At 40.7% G+C, this 24,850-nt stretch overlaps 2 protein-coding genes and 1 pseudogene across 51 annotated transcripts in view; 2 read left to right on the top strand and 1 right to left on the bottom strand.

The window, feature by feature from the left end:
- The window catches only part of LOC101715682 (uncharacterized), a 348,006-nt gene that overhangs the window by 180,584 nt on the left and 142,572 nt on the right, over window positions 1–24,850 (bottom strand). For 2 of the 50 annotated variants that reach the window (XR_015449165.1, XR_015449160.1), the window contains one exon: window positions 14,387–14,505. The exons of the other annotated variants lie outside the window; for them this stretch is intronic. The gene's annotated coding sequence lies outside the window, so the exon portion shown is untranslated. The remainder of the gene's footprint in view (window positions 1–14,386; window positions 14,506–24,850) is intronic. 50 annotated transcript variants of the gene reach the window in all.
- Tnp1 (transition protein 1) lies at window positions 12,817–13,219 on the top strand. Its single transcript, XM_004864613.3, has 2 exons — window positions 12,817–13,013; window positions 13,191–13,219. Exons 1-2 carry the CDS (start codon window positions 12,908–12,910, stop codon window positions 13,217–13,219), a joined length of 135 nt encoding a protein of 44 aa, XP_004864670.1. The 5' UTR covers window positions 12,817–12,907.
- LOC101715892 (serine/threonine-protein kinase 3-like) lies at window positions 20,442–22,197 on the top strand (annotated as a pseudogene).

Below are 24,850 nucleotides of genomic sequence, written 5' to 3' on the forward strand. Positions count from 1 at the left end.
GCAAAGACCTTGTTTCCATTTTTTTTCCTCTTCTCGTATTTTTTCCTTTCCCTTTTTTCCCTTCCCCTACCCCTCCCAATTCCCCTGCTCTTTTAGACCTTTTCTTCCTGTTACACAATATCAGTTATACATTTTTTAAATTACAATATTAAGATCTAAGAGACATTACCACAGATTTTACAGAATTTAAAAGGATATAGAAAGCATGTTACAAAAATCTTTTTTGAAATAAATTTGACAACTTCTAAGAAGTACCTTGGAAGACAAATTAATGAAACTAACTCTGGAGGAAATAGAAATTTTGAATAGCACCTATTAAAGAAAGTATAGTTCTAGTTTGAAAACCTACCTATATGACAACAGCAGGCTCATAAACATTTTAACTGATAAATTATATCAAACAATTAAAGCAGAAAAAAGAAGGAACACTTCTCCCCTCATTTTAGGAACTCAACATTGTGCTAATCCTAAAACTGGATAAAGATAATAGAAGAAAAAAGTATGAACATAGATAGAAATTTGTTTAACAAAACAAACTATTAGAAGTCAGATCTGGCAGGATGTAGAAAGCGGTTTTGTTATAGGGATGGCAGTGTTGGTTCAGCATTGGAAGATCCATCCCCAAAAGTCATCATTTTAACAGAGGAAAGGAAAAAAACCATATGATCCTGTCACTAATTGAAGAAAAAGTATTGGACTAAATTCCACAGCTGTTCATGGTAAAAGCTATCAGGAGACTAGAAGTAGAACAGAAACTTCTCAACAGATTAAAGACATATACTCCATACTTCCAGGGAGAATGCCTTATATAAAAGGAGAAGATACAATGTTTTCTCATTAAGGTGGGGAACAAGGGCAGATATGCTTATTCTTTATCTGTCCATTAAACTTTGAAACCTAGTCCCCACCAAAATAGTCTGGCAATAAAATGACACAACTAGGATAGGATTGGCATGGCCGAAGCAAAATCTTTATATGTAGATGAAATGATCATCTATAGAGAAAATACTAAGAAATCTCTAGGAGCCCCTAAAACTTGTACTTGAATTTAGCAGGATTAGAAAACACAAAGTATATATAAAAATTCAGGTCTGTGTATACTTGCTATAAATGAAGAATTGGATATTGAAATTTAAAAGTTATGTAGAAGTACAAAGGGCCTAGAAAAACATCATCAAAAACAAAACAAAAACAAAAACAGTGTTGGAAGACATTTAGTACCTAATTTTAAGACTTCTTCTAAAGCTACAGTAATCAAGGCAGTGTTAGTGTAAGGAAAGACATATAGATCATTTGAATAAAACAGCACATTTAGAAATAGAACCACACATATATGGTCCACTGAGTTTTGAAAGATTATTTAACATTAGCATTTTATAGAATATAAACTCAATTCAAGAGCCGAGGAAGAGATAGTGTTTTCAGCAAACAGCACTAGAACACCTGGTATCCATATATAAAAAATTAACCTCAACCCTTTATTTCCATACATGAAAATAACTTGAAGGGATCTATGAACCTAAATAAGAAAGCCTAAAAGTATAAAGCTATAAGGAGAAATTATAAGGGAAAATATTTATGAATTCAGGGTAGGCAAGAACTACCTAGGATACAAAAAACATGATGTATAAAAGAAAAAAATTGAGAAATGAGATTCCATCAAAATTTAGAACTTGAAATGACATCATTAAAATGAAAAGTAGTCCTTAAACACACCATATTTACAATACATATAACCTATGACCAGAATATATAAAGAATTCTTAGAGCTCATTAATAGACAACCCAATTAAAAAGTAGACATAAGAAGATGATAAATAGCCAGTATAGCACAAGGAATGGTGTGCAACTCTAGAATCAGAAAAATATTAATCAGTACAATAATAAGATTGAATTATACACTCATTAGGAAGATGAAGTTAAAAGTTTTAAAAGCCTTGTCATGACATTTTCTTTTTGTTGGCTTCTCCCCCTTTGCATTTAATTTGTCACTCCCAATGGATTCATTCTGCTGGGTTTTGTGGGGTTGTGATCCTCATTATCTTTTCCTAGGGTATTGTCTAAAATTTTTTGGAGTGCCGGTTTGGTATTCATGAAGTTCCTGAGGTACTCTTTGTCATGAAAGTATCTTATTTCTCCATCAATTTTGAAAAATAGTTTTGCAGGGTACATCAATCTGGGTGGGAGGCTGTTTTCCTTTAGGGCTTGAAATACATCACTCCAAGCTGTTCTTGCCTTGAGGGTTTGCATTGAGAAGTCTGCTGTGATTCTGATGAGCTTTCCTTTGTATGTGATTTGTTTCTTTTCTCTCACTGCTTGTAGAATTTTCTTCTTCTGTTGGGTTTCTGGAATCCTAATATGCCTAATGTGTAGATTTTTTTTGATTAAGGCTAGCTGGAGTCCTATATGACTCACTTATCTGTATGTCAAGTTCTTTTCCCCTCCTTGGGAAGTTTTGTGCCATCACTTCTATGAACAGTTTTTTTATGTCATCTGCACTCTCTCCTCTTTCTTCATTGACTCCAATCAGTCTTATGTTATTCTTCTTTGCATCGTCTAGCAGCTGCTGGATTGATTTCTCATGTTCCCTTACAATTTTAAAGCAATTTTTCTTTTCCTCCTCACTAACTGCAATCTTATCTTTGATATGTGAAATTCTATCCTCACATTGGTTCATTCTGCTGCGCAGACTTTCGACAGAGTTTTTAATCTCTTGGAAATCTGTTTGTATCTGTTTTATGGATTCCATTTGTTTCCTATGTTGGTATTCCATCATGTTCCTCAGATCCTCTATTTTTTTATCTGTGTCCTCTCTAGATTTATTAATCATGTCTTGCACCAAAATCTTGTCATTTTGCTCATGTCTTGAGCAAAATCTTTGTGGTTATCTGAGTAATTATTTCTGATTTCATTTTTCCCAGATCCTCTTTTGTTGCCAGTTCTGAGAGTCCAGGTAGTTGAGTATCAGATTGTTCCATCTCAGTTCCCTTTGGGGTTGCTGTAGGTGATCCAGAAGTCTGTTTCTGAGACTTGTTTACATGTCTTCTCATTTCCAAGGGAGGGGGTGCTTCTGGCGCCCACACAGCTCACCTTCTGTGCCCTAGGAGCTTGGAATGGCAGCTGGGAAGCTTCCTTCTGGGTTCTGGGACCAGCTCAGCTTCTCTGCCCTAGGAGCCTGGGATGGAGGTGGGGAGCTTCCTTCCAGGTGCTAGGACCAGCTGAGCTTTTCTGCCCTAGAAGCCTGGGATCTCATTGGCATTTAGTTTTTAAAGGTTGCATTTATGATTCCTGGGGAGGGGCAAGCTGTGCTTAGCAGAACTTCTGCAATATAACAGTAATAGATTGGGAGGTAAGGGATGACCTAGTACTTTTATGTAAATCAAACAAGATTCAGGTTCAATTACATGAACAATTCCAAATATCTAGAAAAATTATTTGACCTCCAAATTGTCCACAACATTATATGTAACTGGAGTACACATATTATTAGAACCTTGAAATTGTTGCCCTTTAAAAATGGTCCAAACAACCATATACAATCCAAGGTCTGTTATTCATGTTTACACCTCCCGTGCTTCACAGCAGAATGACCTGGGCTTGTTTCTAAAAAAAAAAAAAACTACTGCCAACAAATGAAGCTAGAAGTGTGAGCCAGTGGAAATCTAGTTGTCGTATATCATGACCACCATCCCAGCCCAGCCTGAATCTGACCCAGTTAACAGGGTTTATCAAACCAAAAAAAGCCCTTTTCATATCCAGAAAGCATTTCAACCTACCCTAGACCAAAGCCCAACCATAAATTTCATTAGTAAATCTTCCAAACAGGAAAAAAGGAAAAAAGATGTGTTTCCTCCTGACTCACTTGTCTCTCCCTCCACCTACCACACCCCACTATCCTATTACATGAAAAAAAAAAAACAAAACTGGGGTACTCCAGGGACCACAGATCATTCTTCAGCAAAATAATTACATTCAGAAACACTATTTCTCAGAGAGTGCAGAGAAATTTTATTTAGAGACTGTGGTGGGGGGATGAAAAAATCAGTGTTGATCATGTTGGTCTTAGGCCTGTCACAGAGGGGCTTTTCTTTGCACTGGACTTGCGACAGAGAGTGACATGGAAAGCATGGATTCAAGCGGTCTCTTCCACCAAGGCATTGACTTGTGTGGCTAAGGAGACAAATGAGAAAATGTAAGGTATACACTCTGAAAACCCATGTGTTTTTCACATAGAGGGCTTCCCAACTCACTTTCCCAGAAATGTTATCAAAGCCAGGATCCCTAAGAGTTTGGGAAATTCTCCTTTCAAGAGGTATATTCAGAGTTTATGTCTTCTCTACTAAGCCAACAAGCTTAGACAGAGACTCCACAGCACAGAGAAGACAAGAAATGAATATGGAAGTCTGGTCATTGCAGGACTTATGGGGGAGAGGGGAAAGAGTCAAGTGGGTTTGGGGGGTGAAGGAGAATGAGGGAAGAGATTGCTAGGGAAGGATCAGGGATAATCTTTTGGAAAGTGAATGGAACACCATGCTTTTGACAAAGGTATGCCATTTTGGAAAACTGGTGAACCCAGGATGATAATTCCTCCATCTAAGAATCATCTTTGTAATCAGAAAATGTTGTCAATACCTTGTCTTTTGTTCCTTTTCTGGGTTAACTTCTTTGCTTTTTGACTCTGTGGGAAACCTACATCTACAGACTTTCACCATTTTCACATGTTCTCCTGCTCTGGCTAGCATGGGAGCTCTAGTTGAAACAGACTCTGTCTACTCTCCCAGTCATTCCTTGCCTTCACCCCAAGTCCACAGATCCAAAGCAGTGCACTCATCACTCCCATTATATAAGTGGCTGTGACATGGACCCTCCTGGTAAAGGACCTGATGACTGAAGTTGTTTTGTCACAATGGCTGAAAGTCAACATGAGAGCTTGGTTGGGTGATTGGGGCAGGACTGACATGTGATTTATGATTACTCCTTGAATCGGCAGGTTACCTATCCAAATAGGCCATAGGGACCTCCACAAATGATACAAATGAAATACAATTCCCTTTGCCTTTCAAACACAAGTCCAGCATTTTCAAAGCCCATTTCTACTGGCACGTTATAGGTAGGCATTTCTGGTTTTATTGTCTCATTTCTAGTAAAGCTCTTGAGCAAGGACTTGAATAATGTAGAAGAAAAAACAATGGCTTTATTGATGTACAGTTAACATACACTATGCTGCACATATTTCAAGAGCACAATTTGATAAATTCTGATATGGCATACACTTATGAACCCAACACAAGTCAAGATAATAACCATAACCACAGCTCCCAAATGTTCCCCTGTGTCCCTTTGTAATCCTTCCTGCCCCTCCTCAATCCCTCTCCAATCCTTAATGTGGATGTCAAAACTCTTGTTCAGCACATTTTTAACTGCTACCCCTGCTTTATTCCCCAGGACCCCACAAAGAGAGCTTCTACCTCAAGAAGTCTGATGTCTGCATAGGGGAGACATGCATACCAATAAAAAGCTCTGGACAGAACCTGTTATAAAGATATAAAATGTGCCCAAGAGGTACAGTATGAGTTCACATGAAGAAGCAACTATAGAATTTGTAGCCTTTGTTTTGAGTTTTGAAAAACATACAGTACTTTAATAGGTATACTGCTAAAAAAAATCTGTACAGATCACTGAGTTTTCCATGAACACCTGATAACCCAATTTGGCTACCACAGCAGAGATTGCCTGAGGGAGAGAATAAAAGACAGAGAGTAAGGTGGTGGGAGGGCTATGGAAACTGAAATGTTGTAGGGAAAATGAACTTCACCTTGTAGACTAATATATAGGTTCACAGACTTTTTTTTTAACAGGTCAGTGACATGATGAGCCTTTCTTTAGGAAGTTTCACTAGGCAGCACTCTGCAAGAAAAGAGAGGCTTAAGCAGCCTCCACAGTAATGTAGTCCAAAGTAACAAGGTTGAAAACTAGGCTGCCCCTTTGGGTCAGGGAAATGTGGGCATCGTGAAGGGAGACTCAACAGGGACCAGAGAAGAGTGGTCAGGGCCCAAGGACATCCCTGGGGTTTATCTTTTTAAAAGTGCTGCTGGCCGGTGCCCACCAGCAGGGTCAGGTTGGTAGGGGGTTCCCAAGAGATAAAGCATCCTCTCTCTTAGGTTTTAAACCAAGTTCCGGCACTTCCTGAACAAATGAAGACTTCTCTGGAGACGGAGCATTCTACAGTTGTCTGTCATTTTTTAACCTAAGACTCAGGTTTTAATTGTAGGGAAGCAACAAAGGCAGGGAAGGAGAGGATGAAGAGGCGGAAGTGTACTTGAACTGTGTTTGTACACTGTGAAGTGCCTTAAGGGAAGAGGGAGAGATAAGTGAGCCCATAGGCAGGGGACCTGTGCCTCGCAAAGAGCTCTGTGCTGAGGGACCCGTGCTTTGCCATCCTTGTCTCAGAATTATTAATTTTTAATAAGCCAGCATTTTCATCTTGCACTACACCCCGTAAAGAATGTAGCTGTTTCTAGGGAGGTATGACTTTTTACCTGGAGCAGATGTCACAGGAAGTGGCAAATAAGTTTGACAAAACCCTAGCTAAAAAGGTGACAAAATTATATGGAAAAATCTGGAAATTGTCAAAAGGCCTTGTGTGCATACCACAGAATCTCCTGAGACTCTCCCAACCTAAGCAAAGAATGTTTTCAGCTCAGTTTTGTCTTTGCTTCCTCGCAGCATGAAGAAAGCATCATTCTCACCTTCACAGTGTAGTAGTCCAAGTGGTCTACTAGGGAGACAAATATTTCTGCACGAGTGATAGTCCCCACCAGACTCTAAACAGCTTTGTGGCATTGCCCTTCATACTTTCTCTCAGAAAAGAGAAATAAAAGGCTTCCCAGGATCAGGAATTTGTTGACAATAAAATCTGATTACTGCAACATTCAAAAACATCTGGATATGTCTTTTGTCCTTAGTAAAAACGAAGGCTTTGTTTTGAAGATTTCTCTAGACAAGTTGTATCAGCTCTCTGGGAACAAGGATGTGGGAAGGGTAAAGTGTTACTAAACCTCTGTGCTCTGGACTGAAGAATTCCAGACTAGAAAGAGCAGCCAAGGAGTTACTTTGCTGTCTTTCCTTAGTATAAATACAACTAAACCTAGTTTTTGGGGTCTCCAAATATTAGAATTCTGTCCAAAAGAGCATTAGGAAAACCAAATAGGCAGAAACAGTTGGGCAACACTTTCTTGTCAGCTCAATCTTTTAGTAGTTGCAGGACACAAAGCAAAATTATACTTTCAGTCTGTTGCCTCTTACCCTTAATGGATCACCATTAAGGCAATAGAGGTTCAGCAAGTTCAAGAGATAAGACTGAATTGTGATACTCTGTCTGGACCCAACCTTGGTCATAAGACTTATATCAAACATTTATATTAAAAATAACCCAGAAATACTCATGCACCTCATAAGGAAGTTTCACTCAGTGGTTTACAGCATATATACAGCAGTAGTCCCATAAGATTTTATCACCTAGTGAAACTGTACGCATCTTAGTTTGTATAAGTTCACACAATGACGAAATCACTTAAAGATGCTTTTTAAAAAATATATCCTTGTAGTTGAGCCATGAGTGACTGTACTGGTCTCCTCTGCCCAAAGCACTAGCACCAGCATGAAAATCACAATGCTGTGAAATCATCAATTATGAAGGCATTGGACTTCATATGTGGTAATTTCAGTCTGCCTCTCTGGACCTTTCCCCTCTTGGTGGCAAACCTTCCTTTCAAGGACCAGGCATTCTCAAATTAATGGTCCTCAAATGGTGGGATGATTTTAAGAAGGGAAGAACATAAAGGGAGATGAGAGGCGCAGAGAACATGTTCGGGGAGGGGAAAGGAGCAGAAATTTCAACTGTGGTTCATCATGGCACAGTGGCAAGAAGCCCAGACTGGGGATTAGGAAATCTGGGCATAGAATCTGACTTTGCCTATAATCTATGACTTTATCCAAGTTATTCTTCATCCCCAAGCTTATTTATTGTGAAATTGTTCTCTAGCAACCCTCCAACTCAAAGATCCTTACTCCAGTTGGTAGATGGATTAAAACAAATTTGTTCCTAAAGACCACATGAGGTCAAATGACTTAATACATGTGACATTTTTATAACACCCTTTCCAAATATCCTAGGATGCAAGCTCCACTTTTATCTTTAGGCTGTAGGGAACTGTAGTCTCAGTGTATTCTGAGAGGGAACACTTTTTTTACTATGTTATAGATGGGAATTAGAGTCAGTAGAGGTGGAGGAGAAATTAACGTGAAAACTAAGTGGACCATCCTAGGAATAAAATTTGGATTTTTGTTTGTGTGTGTGTACATTGTACCATGTGGCCTTATGTTAGTGACAACTTGGGACAACAAAAGGGTTGGAAATTAACTAATTTTTCAAAAGTCCCAAATTAAGAACAAATGAAAGTTTGCAATGTCTCAAGTAAGAACTTTCAATTTTTCCAGAGGACCTTTCAATTCACAGCCTGTCTCTAAGAAGAATGTACTACTTTTTTCTCACTTTTTCTCCCTCTCCCTTCAATGTTAGATTCCCTCACTGTGATCCTGGCAGTACATGTATGAGAGAGGAGGCAAAGTGGAGAGTCAAGGCCAGATATATTTCTAAGTCAAGGAGAGAAGGCCAGGTGGATGAGTGAGAAGTCCATTTTCTGGGGATCAGCAATCCTAGTCCATCCTTGACTATTCTGCTGCCTAGATACAGTTCCTCAGACAATCCTCAATACCCCCAAAGTAGCAGGAAAAGGACTCTACTCAAGATGAATCTCCCACCTTTTAGCAGCCCAATATCTCTGTTTATTGTTTATGGAAAGATAATTTGAGAATATAGTAGAAAGGATGAGAAAGGAGGAAAATGGGAAATAACAACTAACAAATCTCAGGCAAAACCCACCATCAACAGAACCAAAATATCCCTGCATTTTCCAGAATTGGTTGGGAAAGATGAATGGAGTTGAGGTCCTTCCTTTTTCTCAAAAAAGCACTCCTTGACCTGAATCTTTAGTCTCTCTCAATTCTCTACTGAAGACACCATATGTGCTTTGGCCTCAGAGACCTCTGCTCTCGGTGAGGCATCTCTCTTGGCCACTTTTACCTCCTCTAACTTGTCCCACACCCTCTGCCTATTGAAACAGCAGCAGCATCTACAACCATACAAAAGACAGGGTGTGCATGCGAATAGCATAGAAGGTCAATATCTCCCCAACCAAGGTCAACATCTGGAGAGACTTAGGTTTCAGAATGGGATTCAGACTGAGTCATCAGTATGTGTAAAAGCTGTCAGCAACTTTTCCATGCTCCCTTTTAATAAACCTCAAATCCCAACCTGCTGGAAAGGTCCCTCCTCATTAAGACATCTATTGGACTCCCCAGAAAAATTAATAGAGTAAGTGAATTGCAGAGGTGAGATGGGATCCAACTAGAGATCCGACTTCTAAATGAGTAACACCCTTACTCTAACCTTCCTAACCTAAGAATGGGATCAGTGGGCCCTGTACCTCTACTTTACCTGTCCTACTAGGAAATAAGGGCACCATATACCCATCTACCTGTGTCCAGAAAGACAACCCAAGCCCCAAGACAGAAGGAACTAGTAACTCTTCTTCTAAAAAGGAATGCCCTGTCTCTCTGTGTACTAAAACTACCAGAAAATATCCATTTCCTTTCAGCAATCAGAAATAAAAAATTCAAAAATATTAAAGAGAGAACAAAAGTTGAGTACCACTGGGTAAGCTAAGGTCTGGAGGAGACAGTTTTATTGAGCTGTCTGTGCTCCTCCCATGCTGGGTTATTTGAAGTAGCCCATGCATCTGCTCTGAGCTTTTTCCCTCATTCTGGGCCCCCAAAAAAATGTTAGTAGAAGAAAAGGTGAGGAGATAGTGAGCAGACAGGATTAACAGAAGATTCTCCAGGGAAGACTTCGCTCTGGGCCTGCTAAGGGTCAGGAGTGAGCTCATTGTGCTCCATTTAAATTGCCATTGGCTCACACAACACTGGGGCAGAAATGGAAAGAGAAACACAGCAGGCAGCAGTGGCCAACCTTGCTCTGTCATCACCCCAGGAGGTCTGATACAGGAGCCAACACAACCAGACCCCTGCCCCACCCTTGCCTGGCCTGAGAGTCGCCTCCCGCACAGGGCTTTCTGCAGCTCTAGTTTCTCAGCATGGGTGTTTGGAAGCAGGGCAGCTCCTCAACCCTGTGCAATGGGGGCCTCTTTGTTTGTTTGTTTCTTCATCAGCTCTCAAGTCTGGCTGCCTTCTTCCCTGTGACCTCAGTTTCTCCTTGGCAGAGCTTTTGCGGGTGGGAGGGATTGAGGAGAGAAATAGTATCCAGTCTCCAGGACCATCCAGCAAACCCCTCTCCAACCTAAAAGGTCAGTTTCTCTGTAAACCTTCTGGCCAGCAAAGCCAGGCATCAGGGATCAGCACAGAACACCAGCAGGGTATGATGGAGGCAATGTCCTTTGCTCCCTTTCTTGCTCCCTCTTGTTCAAAGTCACTCTGACGGTGTTGGAAAGTCAGTCCCCATAATCAACCAAAGCAGCTAGACTAAACAAATATGTACTGACCACCTACTGTGGACTATGGTAGCATCTGTAGGAAATGCAGTAGAAAAAGACATAATCTCTAACTACAAGGAGGCTCACACCAAAGCCAGATCATCTCAGAGATCATCTAGCCCTACTTGTTTATTTACCTAACAAGAGAGCCAAAGTCCAGAGGAGTCCATCAAGACCAGAACCAAGACTCATCGCTTCCTGTTGAAACCAGTTTAACACACACAACATGGCAATCCAGGCATTGTCTAGACTTGAAGGCCAGTGTTATAAGAACAATGGACTTTGAATAAATTTCAAAGAACAATGAAAACTTGATAAGTAAGGGAAGTCTTCCTTGAAGATGTGGAACAAATGGAGAGGAATAGGAAAGCTAGAAAACATATAAGGACTTTTTATTCATTCAACAAATGTATTCCACAAATATTTATTGAACTCCTGTTCTGTGGCAAGACTTTTTAACACCTGGGGACTACACAGTGATGAACACAATTACTAAGTGCCAGCTTTTATGGAAGTCTTTGCTTTTGTGGGGCTTATTGTAGAAGAAACAATGACCAGAGTGGGCAGAGAAGTTCCTGAGCTACAAGGCAAGGTTAGAGCTCCTCCCTCTTCCTGGTTCCTGAAAATAGGAAAAGAAGTATAGCTTATGATAGCCACCCAAGAAACTTGGTTTTCAAAACATGATTGGGCACCTTGTCAATGAACATTAGAAATTCAGGCAATGGGGCTTGAACTACAGTCCTCTATTCAATCTACTTTTGCTAAAAAGCCAAAGCAAAACAAAAACCCAACTACTATATCCTCAGTTCTTGCATGAAGATAATGGAAGTTGAGAGAAAGAGACCAAAAGAATAGTTAAGTTCTATTGAAAGTTTTATGAACTTAGTATGAGTTACAAAGGAGAAAGAAGAAACACAGTGTCTCTATTTGGAAATCTTAAAAGCTCTTTGAACCCAACACAGTAGGTCTTAAACCAGTGCACAGTCACCACTATCCCAAAGCCTGCTCTTTATCCTGTGAGTGACACAAGCATCCAGATAGTTGCATTACAGAGAAACAAAAGCCACAGCTTTCACACCAACTGCTCACACCTCCTACATCCAATCTATCACCAAGACTTTGTCTTTTGTGTCTGTCTCTACATCTCAATCAGCACCCTCCAGGCCCATGTCTAAGCTGTTATCAAATCTCTCTGAAACCACTGCTATTAACCCTAGCCTCTCCCTTTATGTGCTCAGCTCCTCTGTTCAATCCACTGCCCACCCAGCAGCGTTGAATCTCATCATGACATACTCTTAACATTTTTTAAGTTTCCTGGTTTCTGCCTCCCCTTGTCAATATCATTCTCTAGAGCCAAAGTAACCCCTTAAGAAATAAATTGCTGATTGTGTCAATACCTGATTAATGATTTTCTGCCCTCTCAGCTGAAAGTTGTACATACACAAGATCTATATTTGTTTTTATCCACCCGTATTTTCCTAGCACTTAAGTGCATGGCATATCCTACATAAGCAATAAGTATTTATGACTAAATTTTTTTAAATTTTCAGGACAGTGGTTCTCAACCAGGGTTACTTTGTCCCCTACATTCCCCCAGGTTTCCAAAGGATAGGTGTCATTATTTGGAAAAATTTCTGGATGTAGTATTTTGTGAGGGTTCTACTGGCATCTGACGAGAAGAGGTCAGAGATATAGTCAAACATCCTACAATACATACGACAACCCACAAAAACTTACCCAGCCCATCATGTTAAAGGTATCACTGCTGAGAAAGCTTGAGTCAGATGAAAAAGGAAAACATACATTTTGATCCTATTGAACTGGATCTCCTAGAGTCGAGTACTTATAGAAATACAAGTACATTTGTTACCTCCAGATGTTCTGAGAGACAAACACAAATCCATACACACACACTGAACGACTTTGAAATGTCCTACAGGCAGAGGACACATATTTTAATGTTCTCTCTTGTACTCCCTGATGCCCTGGGGTTTTTTCCGTAATACCTATCTGGAAATTTTCACTTAACCTAAAAAGACCTCAAAATTAAAGACCAGCCTTGAGCTTCACTACAGAGACCATCTTATTTCACATACCTGACCAACTTGCGAAGAAGGCTAGTGAAATCACAAAAGAGCCCCTCCCACCCCAACCCCACCCATCTGTGCAGCCACAACCCTCTGCAGTCATAATGACTAAGGCCTTAAATACCCAGACTCCCAACCTCTGGACCTTGCAAAGCCCCTCATTTTGGCAGAAATCACAATATCTATTAGCCATAAATCAAGAAGAGAGGCATGAAAAGAGGCAAGAACCAAACTCCTCACAAGGGTGTCAAGAGAGGTGGCAGCAAAAGAAAATACTGGAAAGGCAGTCTGAAGAGTAGGAAACCCGGTGATAATGGTGAGTAGAGGGTGAAGGAGACAGCAGGCAAACCTAGGAACATGTTGCTTCCCCAGCCCTCTCGCCTGAGGCCATCCTCATGTCCTGAGGCTATTTCCAATGACTACATTCATATTTGGGCCAGAAGGGTTCTGGTGGATGTGTCCTAATGAGTGTTAACCTGTCCTTCCTCCATAGCCAATCGCAATTGCCGCTCCCGCTGTTGACCAGACAGTGGGCTCTGCCCTAGTAGACTTCAGACACCACCAGGAAGTAACAAGGGGACAACAGAAAGGGACTGCCAAGGAGATCTGCAATTAGAGCAAAGCCAGAGAAGAGCCTATCACCTATCAAGTGTGGGTGAAATTCCAGTTGTGACAACATGAGAAATGTATATTGGCGGATTCTCCTGAACAACTCAATAAAATTTTGAATACTGAAATGTTTCCTTTGATATTTTGTTGGAAAAAAATGGGTTTCTGAGCTAGATGAGCTTGGGCAAGGATGGGATGGTATGAAGCCATTAAATATGACTTGGGAAATATTAAAAGTAATTTGTCCTTACAACACCCATGGTAGCCCAACTCTGGTCATGAGCCATCACTGCATTTAGGCTTTTGTCTCAATGCACAGGAAAGAAACTACTCTCTTGGAGTGCCAATTATGAGCCAAGAATACCAGCTGTTGAGGGATCCATACGTGTGACACTAATGGAGGCTTAAGATTGGAGAGGTGCTCCAATCACATACACAGGACTATCAAGGTGTTAAGACATAGGGAGAAAGACCAGTGTGGTAGGACAATCATCATGGAAGTGGTTAGATTTAGGTTATTTTGGCTGGAGATGGACAAGACTGGAAGTAAGGATATTGCTTGTGAGGGTCAACTCTGTCATAATGAAACTTAGGTGTGTCTGGAAGTAGGGATTACCTTACTGATCCTGGGTGGACCTTATTGATCATTTGGCAGGGTAGTGTCCTTGGCTATAGAACTGGCTCTGCTCATTACCTGGACCTTGGATTATGATAGGGTTTATAATGTCTCTGGCCAGCAATCTGACAACACCTCTCAGTATCTATCTTCTCAGAGGGTAATAATTTTAATTAGTGCTTCCTATTGCCTCAGAGCTCACAGCAGGATGGAAATGAGACTCATATTTACACTCAACCACCAGCCACCCACATGGAAAGGTTATAATGAGGAAGAGATGAGAAAAGCATGAGGTCCAACATCAAGTTTCCAATAGTGGGGGGTGGAAGAGGGACTGCCTTCCTGTGACAGAGCAAGGGAAGGGGAAACTCCTGGTATTTTCAAGGAGGCTACTGAGTTTAAGCCTCATGCAGGTGTGTAGATATGAGGATGTTTGAGACAGGAAGACTGGTAATGAAGCATACCCTCAGGGGTCAAATTCAGAAAGAATGTTCATTTCTCAGATGGCTCCAACAGAAAAATCCAGGTCATTTCACTTGAAGTAATATCTGTCAGGTTTCTTGGTCCATGATGTCTCATAATCCTGGAGAATGTACACAGTGTTTCAGAGCTATTTTCTTCTCAAGTTTGTATGCAAAATCATCTTACCATCAAGCATGTAGACACTTCAAGCTCATCTTTGCCCTGAACTTCTTAGAAGTTAATGTAAAGTTCTGGTCTGGAATCGTTCCTTAAGAAGCTGTGAAATGGCTGATCAGAAGGTGCCAGCTTCACCCTGCTCCTGTACCAACTCCTTGCAACATGCAAAACCCACCCCGCCAAAAAAACTTACTTTGTTTTTCTTAAAAAGTTTTTACTGCTCTTTCTGTAAATTCTTTTAACTTATCACCACAGGTTGAGTTTTCAGGAAGCAAACTGAGACAGAGTTTGGAATCAAGCTATTCATTAGGAGAGAGGATGCAGCATTATCCAGAGAAGGGAATGAACAAAGCATTGACTGAATCTATCAAGAAGGTTCACCAGTTAGTCTCCCACACAGGACCATGATGGCCAGACCTTTATCCCATTGTCTTGCCATCTTTCAGATTGCTCATCTGTGCAAAGATGACCCCTCTATAGGACACAATCAGCAGTCAGGAATTAACCAAGCCGGACATAGTGGTATATACTTAATAATCCCACCACACTGGGAGGCTGAGGCAGGAGGATTGCAAGTTAAAGCCAAGCCTAGACAACTTAGTGACTTAGGGAGATATTATCTCAAAAAATAAAAATTTAGAAAAGAGATTGTGGCTATAGCTCAGTGCAAAGGCCCTGGGTTTAATTCACAGTACTGAGGGCAGAGGGATAATTAGACCAGCAATAATGCTGAGTGTGTGGCATTTACTTCCTGGAGGGAACTTGTTATGACTGGGGCATCAGCCAGGTTATAGACTCTCTCAAGACCTTGCAGGAGAAGAGATCCCTGAAGATGGTTCAAATGAAGAGACTTAACCAAAGGAACTATTTGCTAGGCACTTAACGCCTAACACTGGTGACTTCAGACCCTTATATCTGCTGAGGCAAAAGGACAACAGGAACCCAAGGAAAGCCAGAACTGTGTTTTGGTGGGCAGACACCCTAGTAAGCACTGCATTAAGAAGGATCACAGCTGTTGCCAGAGTCTCAGGGACAAATGCCCTGATGTTTCTCTAATCTTCTGCTGGTGCTCATGATGGCCACACTCAAATAGAAGCCAACAGAAAAGAGATTGGGCTAACAACCCAAGGGCCAGACTGTAGCTCATCAAAGGACAGAGACAAAGGAAAGGACAACTTTGTAAATACAGTGGTAATAACATCTTCCTTCTTGAGACTTGTTAGAAGTCTGCCATTTTGGTGTCCTGTTTGTCTTCTCCCATACATTGTCACAGACCAGTGTCCCATAGGAGCCAATAGTAGAGAGATGTAGTGAGAAAAGGAGCTCAAAACCAAGTTGTTCACAGTTCCTAAACCCTTACCTTGAAGTGTGTTTTCATGTCATTTGCATGACTGTATCACAGTATCCCCAAACCAAGACACTAAAATGTTCTAATACAATGGTATATTTTGGCAATTGTCCAAACACTAATTAATCATGAGCACAAGCATATGGCAAACAGCCTGAGGCTAGTCAGTGCAGACATATCCTCTCCTGGTGACTTCAGCCTTTGCCCTCTTGGACAAGTTGGGAAAAAATGTCAGCCGCCCAGAAAACTGTTTTGCAGTAGGAACATTTTCCAGGCCCACATGCTGGAAATTTTCCAAAGCTGGTATTAACTTAGTCCCTGCCCTCCAGGAACATTCATTCTGTCCCCTTTCACAGCCCCTACCAACCCAGCACCTGTGAGTCTCCTGACCCTGGTGACACTCTTTAGGGAGATTGGAAAACTTCACTCCCTGCATGACTTTGCTCCATCTCCCCAACCAAGGAAGGCTTTGTTCCTCTCCCAGTTTTCTCTGGAACACCATGTCCTGAAGTCATTGCTGTTCGGCCTTTTTGGAAAGTGAAAAATCAGACCAAAAAAAAAAAAAAAATTAAGGATCTTGGCCATAAGCCTTTCTGGGTCACCTTGACCTTCTTATTGGCTGACTTGGATACAAGGCCTCTGCTCTACAGGCTACAAGAGCTCATGGGAGTGATGAAGCCCAGAGAGCCCCTGTGTGGGTGGAAGAACTTTGGGGAGCAGAACTGATCCCCATCCCTCTCTTCAGGGCTCCTCCAGATGACCTTGGGTGGGACCTACTTGTCTGTACAACCAGCACAGACAAACAGGAAGTTCTGGAGAAATGCTCAGGGCTGAGTTGGAGAGGTGAAGGCAGAAATGGCAGCTTGGAGGAGTCTGTGAGCTCTAGGGTAGTTGGTGCAAGTCAGACATAGCCTAGGGCTCAGCTGTTGGGGTCACCCAAAGTTTCTATCCTTAGAGAACAGAGAATAGCAGCATCCTGAAAACTCTGCCTCACTCTCTGGCTTTCCACTGTGAACACTCATGGCCAAGCCTATTGTGGGTCAAGGACCGAAATGAGTAGGGTCTTAATTCCTGACCTCCAGGACCACTAGGTCTTCTTTTCCAGGTCAGTTTCTTTGCCAGGTTGATGAGAGGGAAAGCCGGATATTTTGCTTCAACAGAGTCAACATCTCCTGATGCCTGGCCCTACCATTCCCCTCTCCCTCTTCTACCTTTCCTCAGCCCCAACATGTGAGCTTTCTTGCTACTTAGCCTCATGCCTCAGGATGGTTCAGAGAAACACTCTCTCCTCCCCATCCTGGTTCAGAGAAGAGTGCCCAGCACTAAAAATCACTTCCTAGATTCATCCCTGCTACTCCTCCTGCTTTGTGGCTTTGATAGACCATTCATTTTGCTTTTGTACACCTCCCTTCTGAAACTGGAGCCATTCTGTCTCTTCCTACAGCTCCACCATCACTTTAACAAAGACTGAACTCATGCAGAAGGGTCAGGAATCCTGGGCAGTGGACACAGTATAAGATGAGGCAGATGGGCACCAGCTGAGGCAGCCCTGTGTTCTAATGCCCACACTTCCAGCAGTGTGATCTTAGGTGGCTTTTCTAACTTGTGTTAGCCTCATCTTCCTTATCTGTAAATTATAAATCATAATATCAACCTCGTGGGACATGTGTAAAAACTTAAAGTTCTGTAAAGGATAAGTCCTGAGTAAGGAGACTTCTCCTTTCTCTCTCAGAGTTGGGCCTTTAGGGATCATTGTGCCTATCTGAACCTCAACTCATGATTTCACTTCCAGACTTCAGTCTCTGTAGGCCACACTACATGAGGCTAAGCACTGTACTTGTGAGCAGATTTCTCCAGCAGGGCCTGCTTGCTCTGCACAGAGTTAACTTCAGCGTCCCATTGTGACCTGGCACCTTTCAACCTTTCCTGAGCCTACTCCCTAGGTTAGTCCCTGAGAATCCAAAAATACATTTTCCTGGGGCTTGTTTCCCTCTCCTATAAAATGCAGACCTGAGGATGATCTTATTTCTCCAACCACCCTGTAGACTTCCAGAAAAAGTCAAACTATGCACCAATGAGGGACACAGGGATGGCATCAGGACACATGAACAGCCATTGTGTCTTGGGGAAAAAAAATCTATGAACCATATTCATAATTTAATATGTTGTTAAAAAATAAAATTTGAGTATGGATATTGGTGAAAAGGGTCAAAGGATAGATTAATAAACTCACTAATTAGGATCAGGCCTAATTCTTTTCCATTACCAACAGGAAAGAATAATTAGCTGTGAAGTCCTCAGGTGTAACACACAGGTGTTTTTACTAAGCAAATATAAAGAACTTAAATTTCATTTGTGGGGATGACCCTCAACAGAGCTCTAGAATGAAGAACTCAAAAAGGGATCCAGTCTTTGAGAATAATAGACAGTGGACCTTTCTTTATTGAACAACTGCTTCCTCCACAAACACAGAATATTGGCAGACCAGGTATGTAATGATGCTGGTGGATGCTAGTCTATGCTACTATGATGTGCATAGAATCGCCTAGGAAAACTGCTAAGATGCAGATTCCAATTATGATTATGATTCTCTCCAAAATGAGCCTGAAATTCTGTGATACCAAGCAGTTCCAGGTGGTGCTGATGCTACTGGCCCAGTGACTTCACAGAGAACACCCAGGGTACACAATATACAACTGGAAGCCCAAAGAGCAAGCCCTAACTAAATTCTCCGTGAACATCCATAGCAATTCATCACCCCTATCTGGGGCTGATCGTACTTCCCAGGGAGATCATAGAAAAGAATGAGGGAAGAGATGATCGAAGGTCTCTTCCAGTTCTTAAAATAAAATCCTAAGAACCTAGAGGGCTAAAGAAACAGCTGAAATGTTAACATTTCTTTGACTTCTCTCAGATATTGAAAGCAGCACTGTCAAGCATAGATACAGGGCTGGCCTGGCCCAGGCTTTTCTCAGCTGCCTCTGAAACCTGGGCCAGCCACACTACTTCAGCACAGGAGGATCATAATTCTCCTTTCTAAGGAAGAAGGGAGAAGGGAGACAAGAAAATACCCTGAACACAATGAGGCTGCCCCACCCTTGGCCATCACTGGAGGCTTGAAGGAGGATCTCTGGTTTAACTACTCATCTTTCCCTTTTCCTATTGTTGGTTCTCCCAGGCTACAGGTCATGAGCCATACCTCTCCCCACTTTCTGCTCAAAATGTGAATCTTATTTGCATGGGTTTCAGAGCAACAGAAACTGATTCCAGCTAACCCAGAAAGCAGAAAAACAGAATCCACTGGGAGGATGTGGAAGAGCTCGGGGAATAAAAGGAAAAGTGGGATCTCACAATGGTTGTGGAGCAGGCAGCAGATGAGAACTCAATATGCTCTCTTTTGCTAACACCAACTGTTTCATTCTTTCATCAGACCCCCAAAATTCAGAGTCCCAGAAAAGAAAAAATGATGGTCAAGCTTATGTAGCAGTGGGACAGGGTTGGTCTTGAAAGGAAAATGGAGAAATTGCTTCAAAAGAAGGGGATATGTGTGCTGGTCACCTAGATATGGTAATGTCCACTACAAATAAAGGAGATTAATTCCTTGCAATACAAAGAATTCCAGGATTCCAGTTGCATGTGGCAAAAATTTAACATCCCTGAGCACACAACAGCTACCTTCTTGAATCCCTACCTCTGTGAACACCCTCATAACCTGCAGCTTTTCCTCCAAAGCTGGCATTCGCCATAAGAAATTCACTGAGCATGTATAACTTATATTTTACTGTCACCACCAGAAATGAAGTTGGCTTTATTCTTCACTCCATTTGTTGCCCTAGGTAGAAATTTTTTAATAACATCAGGAGTGTTCACAGCAAAAAGGATAGCAAGCTCTGATGCTGATTGGGCACACTCTATAGTCATGCCTCAGCAATCCTAAATGTGCCTAGAAGTCACAGATTCTCCAGTGGTGTCCACAATGTCCACAGAGGTGTCCAGAAGATGTCCACAAAAGCCAAGAGTACAATGATGCAAATTGGGGTGGATGGAGGTGGCCCTGAGCTCAGGGAGCTGCTTCTTCCCCTGCCTAACTCCAAATAAAAGTGATTTTCCTCTTTCCTGATTCCCACCACAGACATCCAAGAGTGCTCTGAATGAGCAGGTAAAAACTCCTTGGGATCAAGGCCAATACTACCCAGTGTGGGAACCTCTGGCCACGCAAAGATAGTGAGCTCTCATAATATGACTAGTTTGAGTCATAATATGACTACCTCTTATTGTAACTTACAATGAAAAAATAATCCAAAATATCTTATTGATCATTCTTATGTTGCTTACAGGTTGCAATAATATTTTAGACATAGAGGTGGGAGGAGCCTCGCTCAGGAGCTGAAGGGAGATCTGTCCTGGGAAAGTTCGTCCGTTCCCAGAGTTTCCCTCTATGGTTACTCGGGCTGGGCTGGCCAATGCCCCGGCTCCTTTCCTCCCTCCAGCCTTCAGGGTCCACCCAGTACCTCTTTCTGCTCCAGACTGCCATGGAGCCACCACCGGTGCCTAGGAGAAAGCTAAAAAAGCTGAATGGAGATAGTTTGACTAAGCAGCCTGAAGTTTTTGATGTCTTAGAGAAACTTAGAGAAGGGTCTTATGGAAGTGTTTTTAAAGCAATACATAAAGAATACAGCCAAGTTGTTGCAATTACAAGTACCTGTTGAGTCTGATCTTCAGGAAATCATCAAAGAAATTTCCATAATGCAACAATGCTACAGCCCATGTATTTTAAGTACTATGGGAGTTACTTTCAGAACACAGACCTCTGGATTGTTATGGAGTACTGCGGAGCTGGCTCTGTCTCAGACATGATTAGATTATGAAACGACAGAATCTTTTCATGTGGGAAAGGATTTTAAAATGTCTACTCACTGGCCATTTTTACAGTAGAGTATCAGTTCTCTTCCTCTGCAGATCAATGGATTATAAGCAGAGTGTATATATGTGTATTTACGTATGGTTTAACAGAAGATGAAATTGCAACCATTCTAAAACTACATTGAAAGTATCAGGATATTTGCACTTTATGAGAAAAATACATAGAGCTATAAAAGCTGGAAATATTCTCCTCAATACAGAAGGACATGCAAAATTGGCAGATTTTGGAGTAGCTGGTCAGTTAACAGATACAATGGTAAAATGCAATACTGTGATAGGAACTCCATTTTGGACGGCTCCTGAAGTAATTTAGGAAATAAGCTATACCTCTGTGGCTGACATCTGGCCACTTGGCATTATTTCTATAGAAATGGCTAAAGGAAAACCTCCTTATGCTAATATACATCTAATGAGGGCTATTTGTATGATTCCCACAAATCCACCACCAACATTCAGGAAGCCTGAACATTGGTCTGCTGATTTCACCAATTTTCTTAAAACGTGTTTAGTGAAGAATCTAGAAGACGGCCACTGCAACACAGCTTTTACAGCATCCTTTTATCAAGAATGCAAAACCTGTATCAATATGAAGAGACCTAATCACAAAAGCTATGGAGAGCAAAGCTAAAAGACATAAAGAACAGCAGCGAGAATTAGAAGGGAAAGAAGAAAATTCGACTGAAGATAAGCTGGATTCTCACACCATGGTGAAGGCGAGTTCAGAAAGTATAGGCAAGATGCAGGCCACAAGCACCATGAGTGAAGGGGCCCAGACTATAATCAAAAATAACAGCACGATGCTAGGATCTGACTTGGGAAGCACGGTTATAAACAGTGAGGATGAGGAGGAAGAAGATGGAACTATGAAAAGAAATGCAACTTCACCATAAGTACAGAGACCATCTTTTGTGGACTACTTAGATAAGCCGGACTTCAAGAATAAGAGTCATGGGGCCGGGGATTTAGCTCAGTGGTTTCGCCACCTGCTGAGCAAGTGCAAGGACCTGAGTTCCATCACCGGTACCAAAAAAAAAAAAAAAGAATTAGAGTCATGGAGGCACCGTACCAAGGTCGCGAGTCACGCACGGAACATGCCGAAAGAATAAGTCATGAAAACTGTAATCACAATGTGCATGAGCCATTCCCTATGTCCAAAAATGTTTTTTCTGAAACTGGAAAGTTCCTCAAGATGGAGACTTTGACTTTCTAAAAAATCTAAGTTTAGAAGAACTGCAGATGAGGTTAAAAGTACTGGACCCCATGATGGAATATGAAATAGAAGAACTTCGTCAAAGATACACTACAAAAAGACAACCAATTCTGGATGTGATGGATGCAAAAAAGAGAAGGCAGCAAAACTTTTGAGTCTGATTTCTTCTCTTAAAGAAACCACTTTGGAGACCAAGAAACCACTAAGAATTGAAGGAATATTATGATTTTTTTTTAATCCTTAAGATACTCTACAACTAGGCACAGGTCAAAAGCTAATGCTCATACATACCTAGGTACATTTCCAGAAGGCAGAATTTACAATTCCTTCCACTATATTTTCATTTTTAGTTGAGAGTAATAGAAATGTGTTCTCTTTTGCTGTCAGCTGAAAACCATCCTAAAATGAAGGCTATGTTTAGAGACCTTGAATATCCAAAGGTATTGTTTAATTGTACAGCACTGATGGGCTTTATGTCATAATATTCTTTATTCCTATCTGGAAGCCTATTTATTGTATTCCCTTAGGTAGACTTATTTATTTATGCTATTTCACTTTTTGTTGTTGTTGTTTTGTAGAGACAAAATCAAAAATCTTTGGTGAAGGCAGGAACATATTAACAGATAATAATGTACAACCAAATTATACTTCAATAGAGGACCTTTGGGGTACATTTCTTGATTTCCAGGATACTTTTCCAATAGAAGAAAACCAATAATAGCACCCAAATGAGCTGCACTTTTTTTGTATTGAAGCAATAATTCCATTTTTACCTTTTAAAATTTTGATTTTTGATACAAATTTTGATATTTGCTACAAATAGAACTATATATATTTAGGCCAAACAGAGCTATAATGTTTAAAACCAAAGAAATCAACAGAACCCTTGCACAAAAATGTGTGATAAAAATTTTAAAAGAAATGAAATTTAATACTGTTTCATGCTTCATGTATAGATCTTTTAGGTAAACTGAATCAAACTTGCAATGAGCTCATCAAATTTCTTTCTGTGAAATTGTGCTCTGTTGTTACAGGACTTTACATTGATTTCATTTATTTCCTGAGAACTGCTAAACATCATGTGCCTGAGGATTTAAAAATGGCAAAGACATTTCTACTGAACTGTGCAAACCTTGAGGACTGAAAAATAAGATTAAAACCATTAAAAAGAAACTCACCTGTATTTTTTTAAACAAATATTTTTATAGCTTTATTAACATATGTATTTTGGGTTTTGGTTTTTTTTTTTTGGTACCAGGGATCGAACTCGGGTCCTTGCACTTGCGAGGCAGTTGATGAAACCACTGAGCTAAATCCCCGGCCCACTCACTTGTATTTCACATTATTTATTATACATTTTGATCCTCATTTACACTTTCAGTTTCTCACACCAGAGAAACTATTCAGTATTTACACACATGTGTCCTATTTATTTCACTTAAGAGTGTAGCCTCAATGTTTATCCATTTATCTATAAATGTCTTTAGTTTCTCATTCTTTATGGCTAAGAAGGGAAAGGAAAAAAATATGAGAAAAGGAAAAAACAAAAACAAAGTTTTTTGTGTGTAGAGAATGGTGGAGAGTTTGAAGGGAGGGAAGGGGAATGGGAAAAAAAATAAGAGGCAAGATACGTCATGTAAAGGTACAAATTCCCAATGATGAATGTCATTATATTATATACCTGAAATACCAATAAACTTACTGGAAAAAAAAAGAAACTCATTTTTAACCTGAATGAACATTTGTATAATTGAACTGGAACCAGCTGTTTTCTAAACTACATATGGCCATCTTGACAGTGTTTGGTCTTTTATGTATTTAATTACTATGTGAAAGTCATAACAACAAATAAATTTTACTGTGCCACCAGTGGGGAAGTCATCCTTGCCATTTTCTCACCACTGCTTCTACCTCCACCCCAACCAGATCTCCTTTTATCCTCAGTAAGGCGCTAAAACCCTCTTTAACATCGCTTTTCATAGTTGTGATTCCATTCTTTTTTTTTAAGTTTATTGGTACATTTTAGGTGTACCTTATGATCACATACATTATTGGAAATTTGTACTTGTGCATGATCTATCTTGGTTCTTATTTTTTCCCATTCCTCTTCCCTCCTTTCATCATCCATCTCTCCCAATTTACCTAAGCTTTGTTTCTGTTTTTCTTTCTTTTTTCATTTTTTTCTTCCCTCTCTTTCCTTTCCCCCTGCTCCCCCTCCTTACTTCCCCTTCCCTTTTGAACATTTTCTTCCTATTTCACAATATCTATTATACATTTTGGTATTTATTTACACTTTCAGTTTTTCACACCAGAAAAACAATTTAATATTTACACATGTGTGTCCTATTTATTTTACTTAAGAGTATGGCCTCAATATGCATCCATTTAGCTATAAATATCTCTTGTTTGTCTTTCTGTACTCCATTTTATATATATAAATCAAAGATCCTGCCACTCCCAGCCCAGAGGAAGGGACTTCCCGGCCACCATCCCTACTACCTCTCCCAGCTCAGAAGAGGTGATACATGCGGGAGCAAACAGCACCCCCGCCCCCCCAGTTGAAATGAAAAAACACATAAATAAGTCTCAAAACCAGACTTTCAGATCACCTACAACAACCCCAAAGGGAAATGAGATGGAACACTCTGATACTCAACCACCTGGACCCACTGAACGGGCAACAAAAGGGGATCTGGAAAAAATGAAATCAGAAATAATATCTCAGATAACAGGAGAAATTGTGCTCCTAGTGCAAGGCATGATTAATATATCTAGAGAGGAGCTGAGGAACATGATGGAATCCCAACA

This window comes from Heterocephalus glaber, unplaced genomic scaffold (assembly GCF_053883595.1).
Source record: "Heterocephalus glaber isolate CG9 unplaced genomic scaffold, H.glaber_assembly_v1.0 deba00000621, whole genome shotgun sequence".
Lineage (NCBI taxonomy): Eukaryota > Metazoa > Chordata > Mammalia > Rodentia > Bathyergidae > Heterocephalus > Heterocephalus glaber.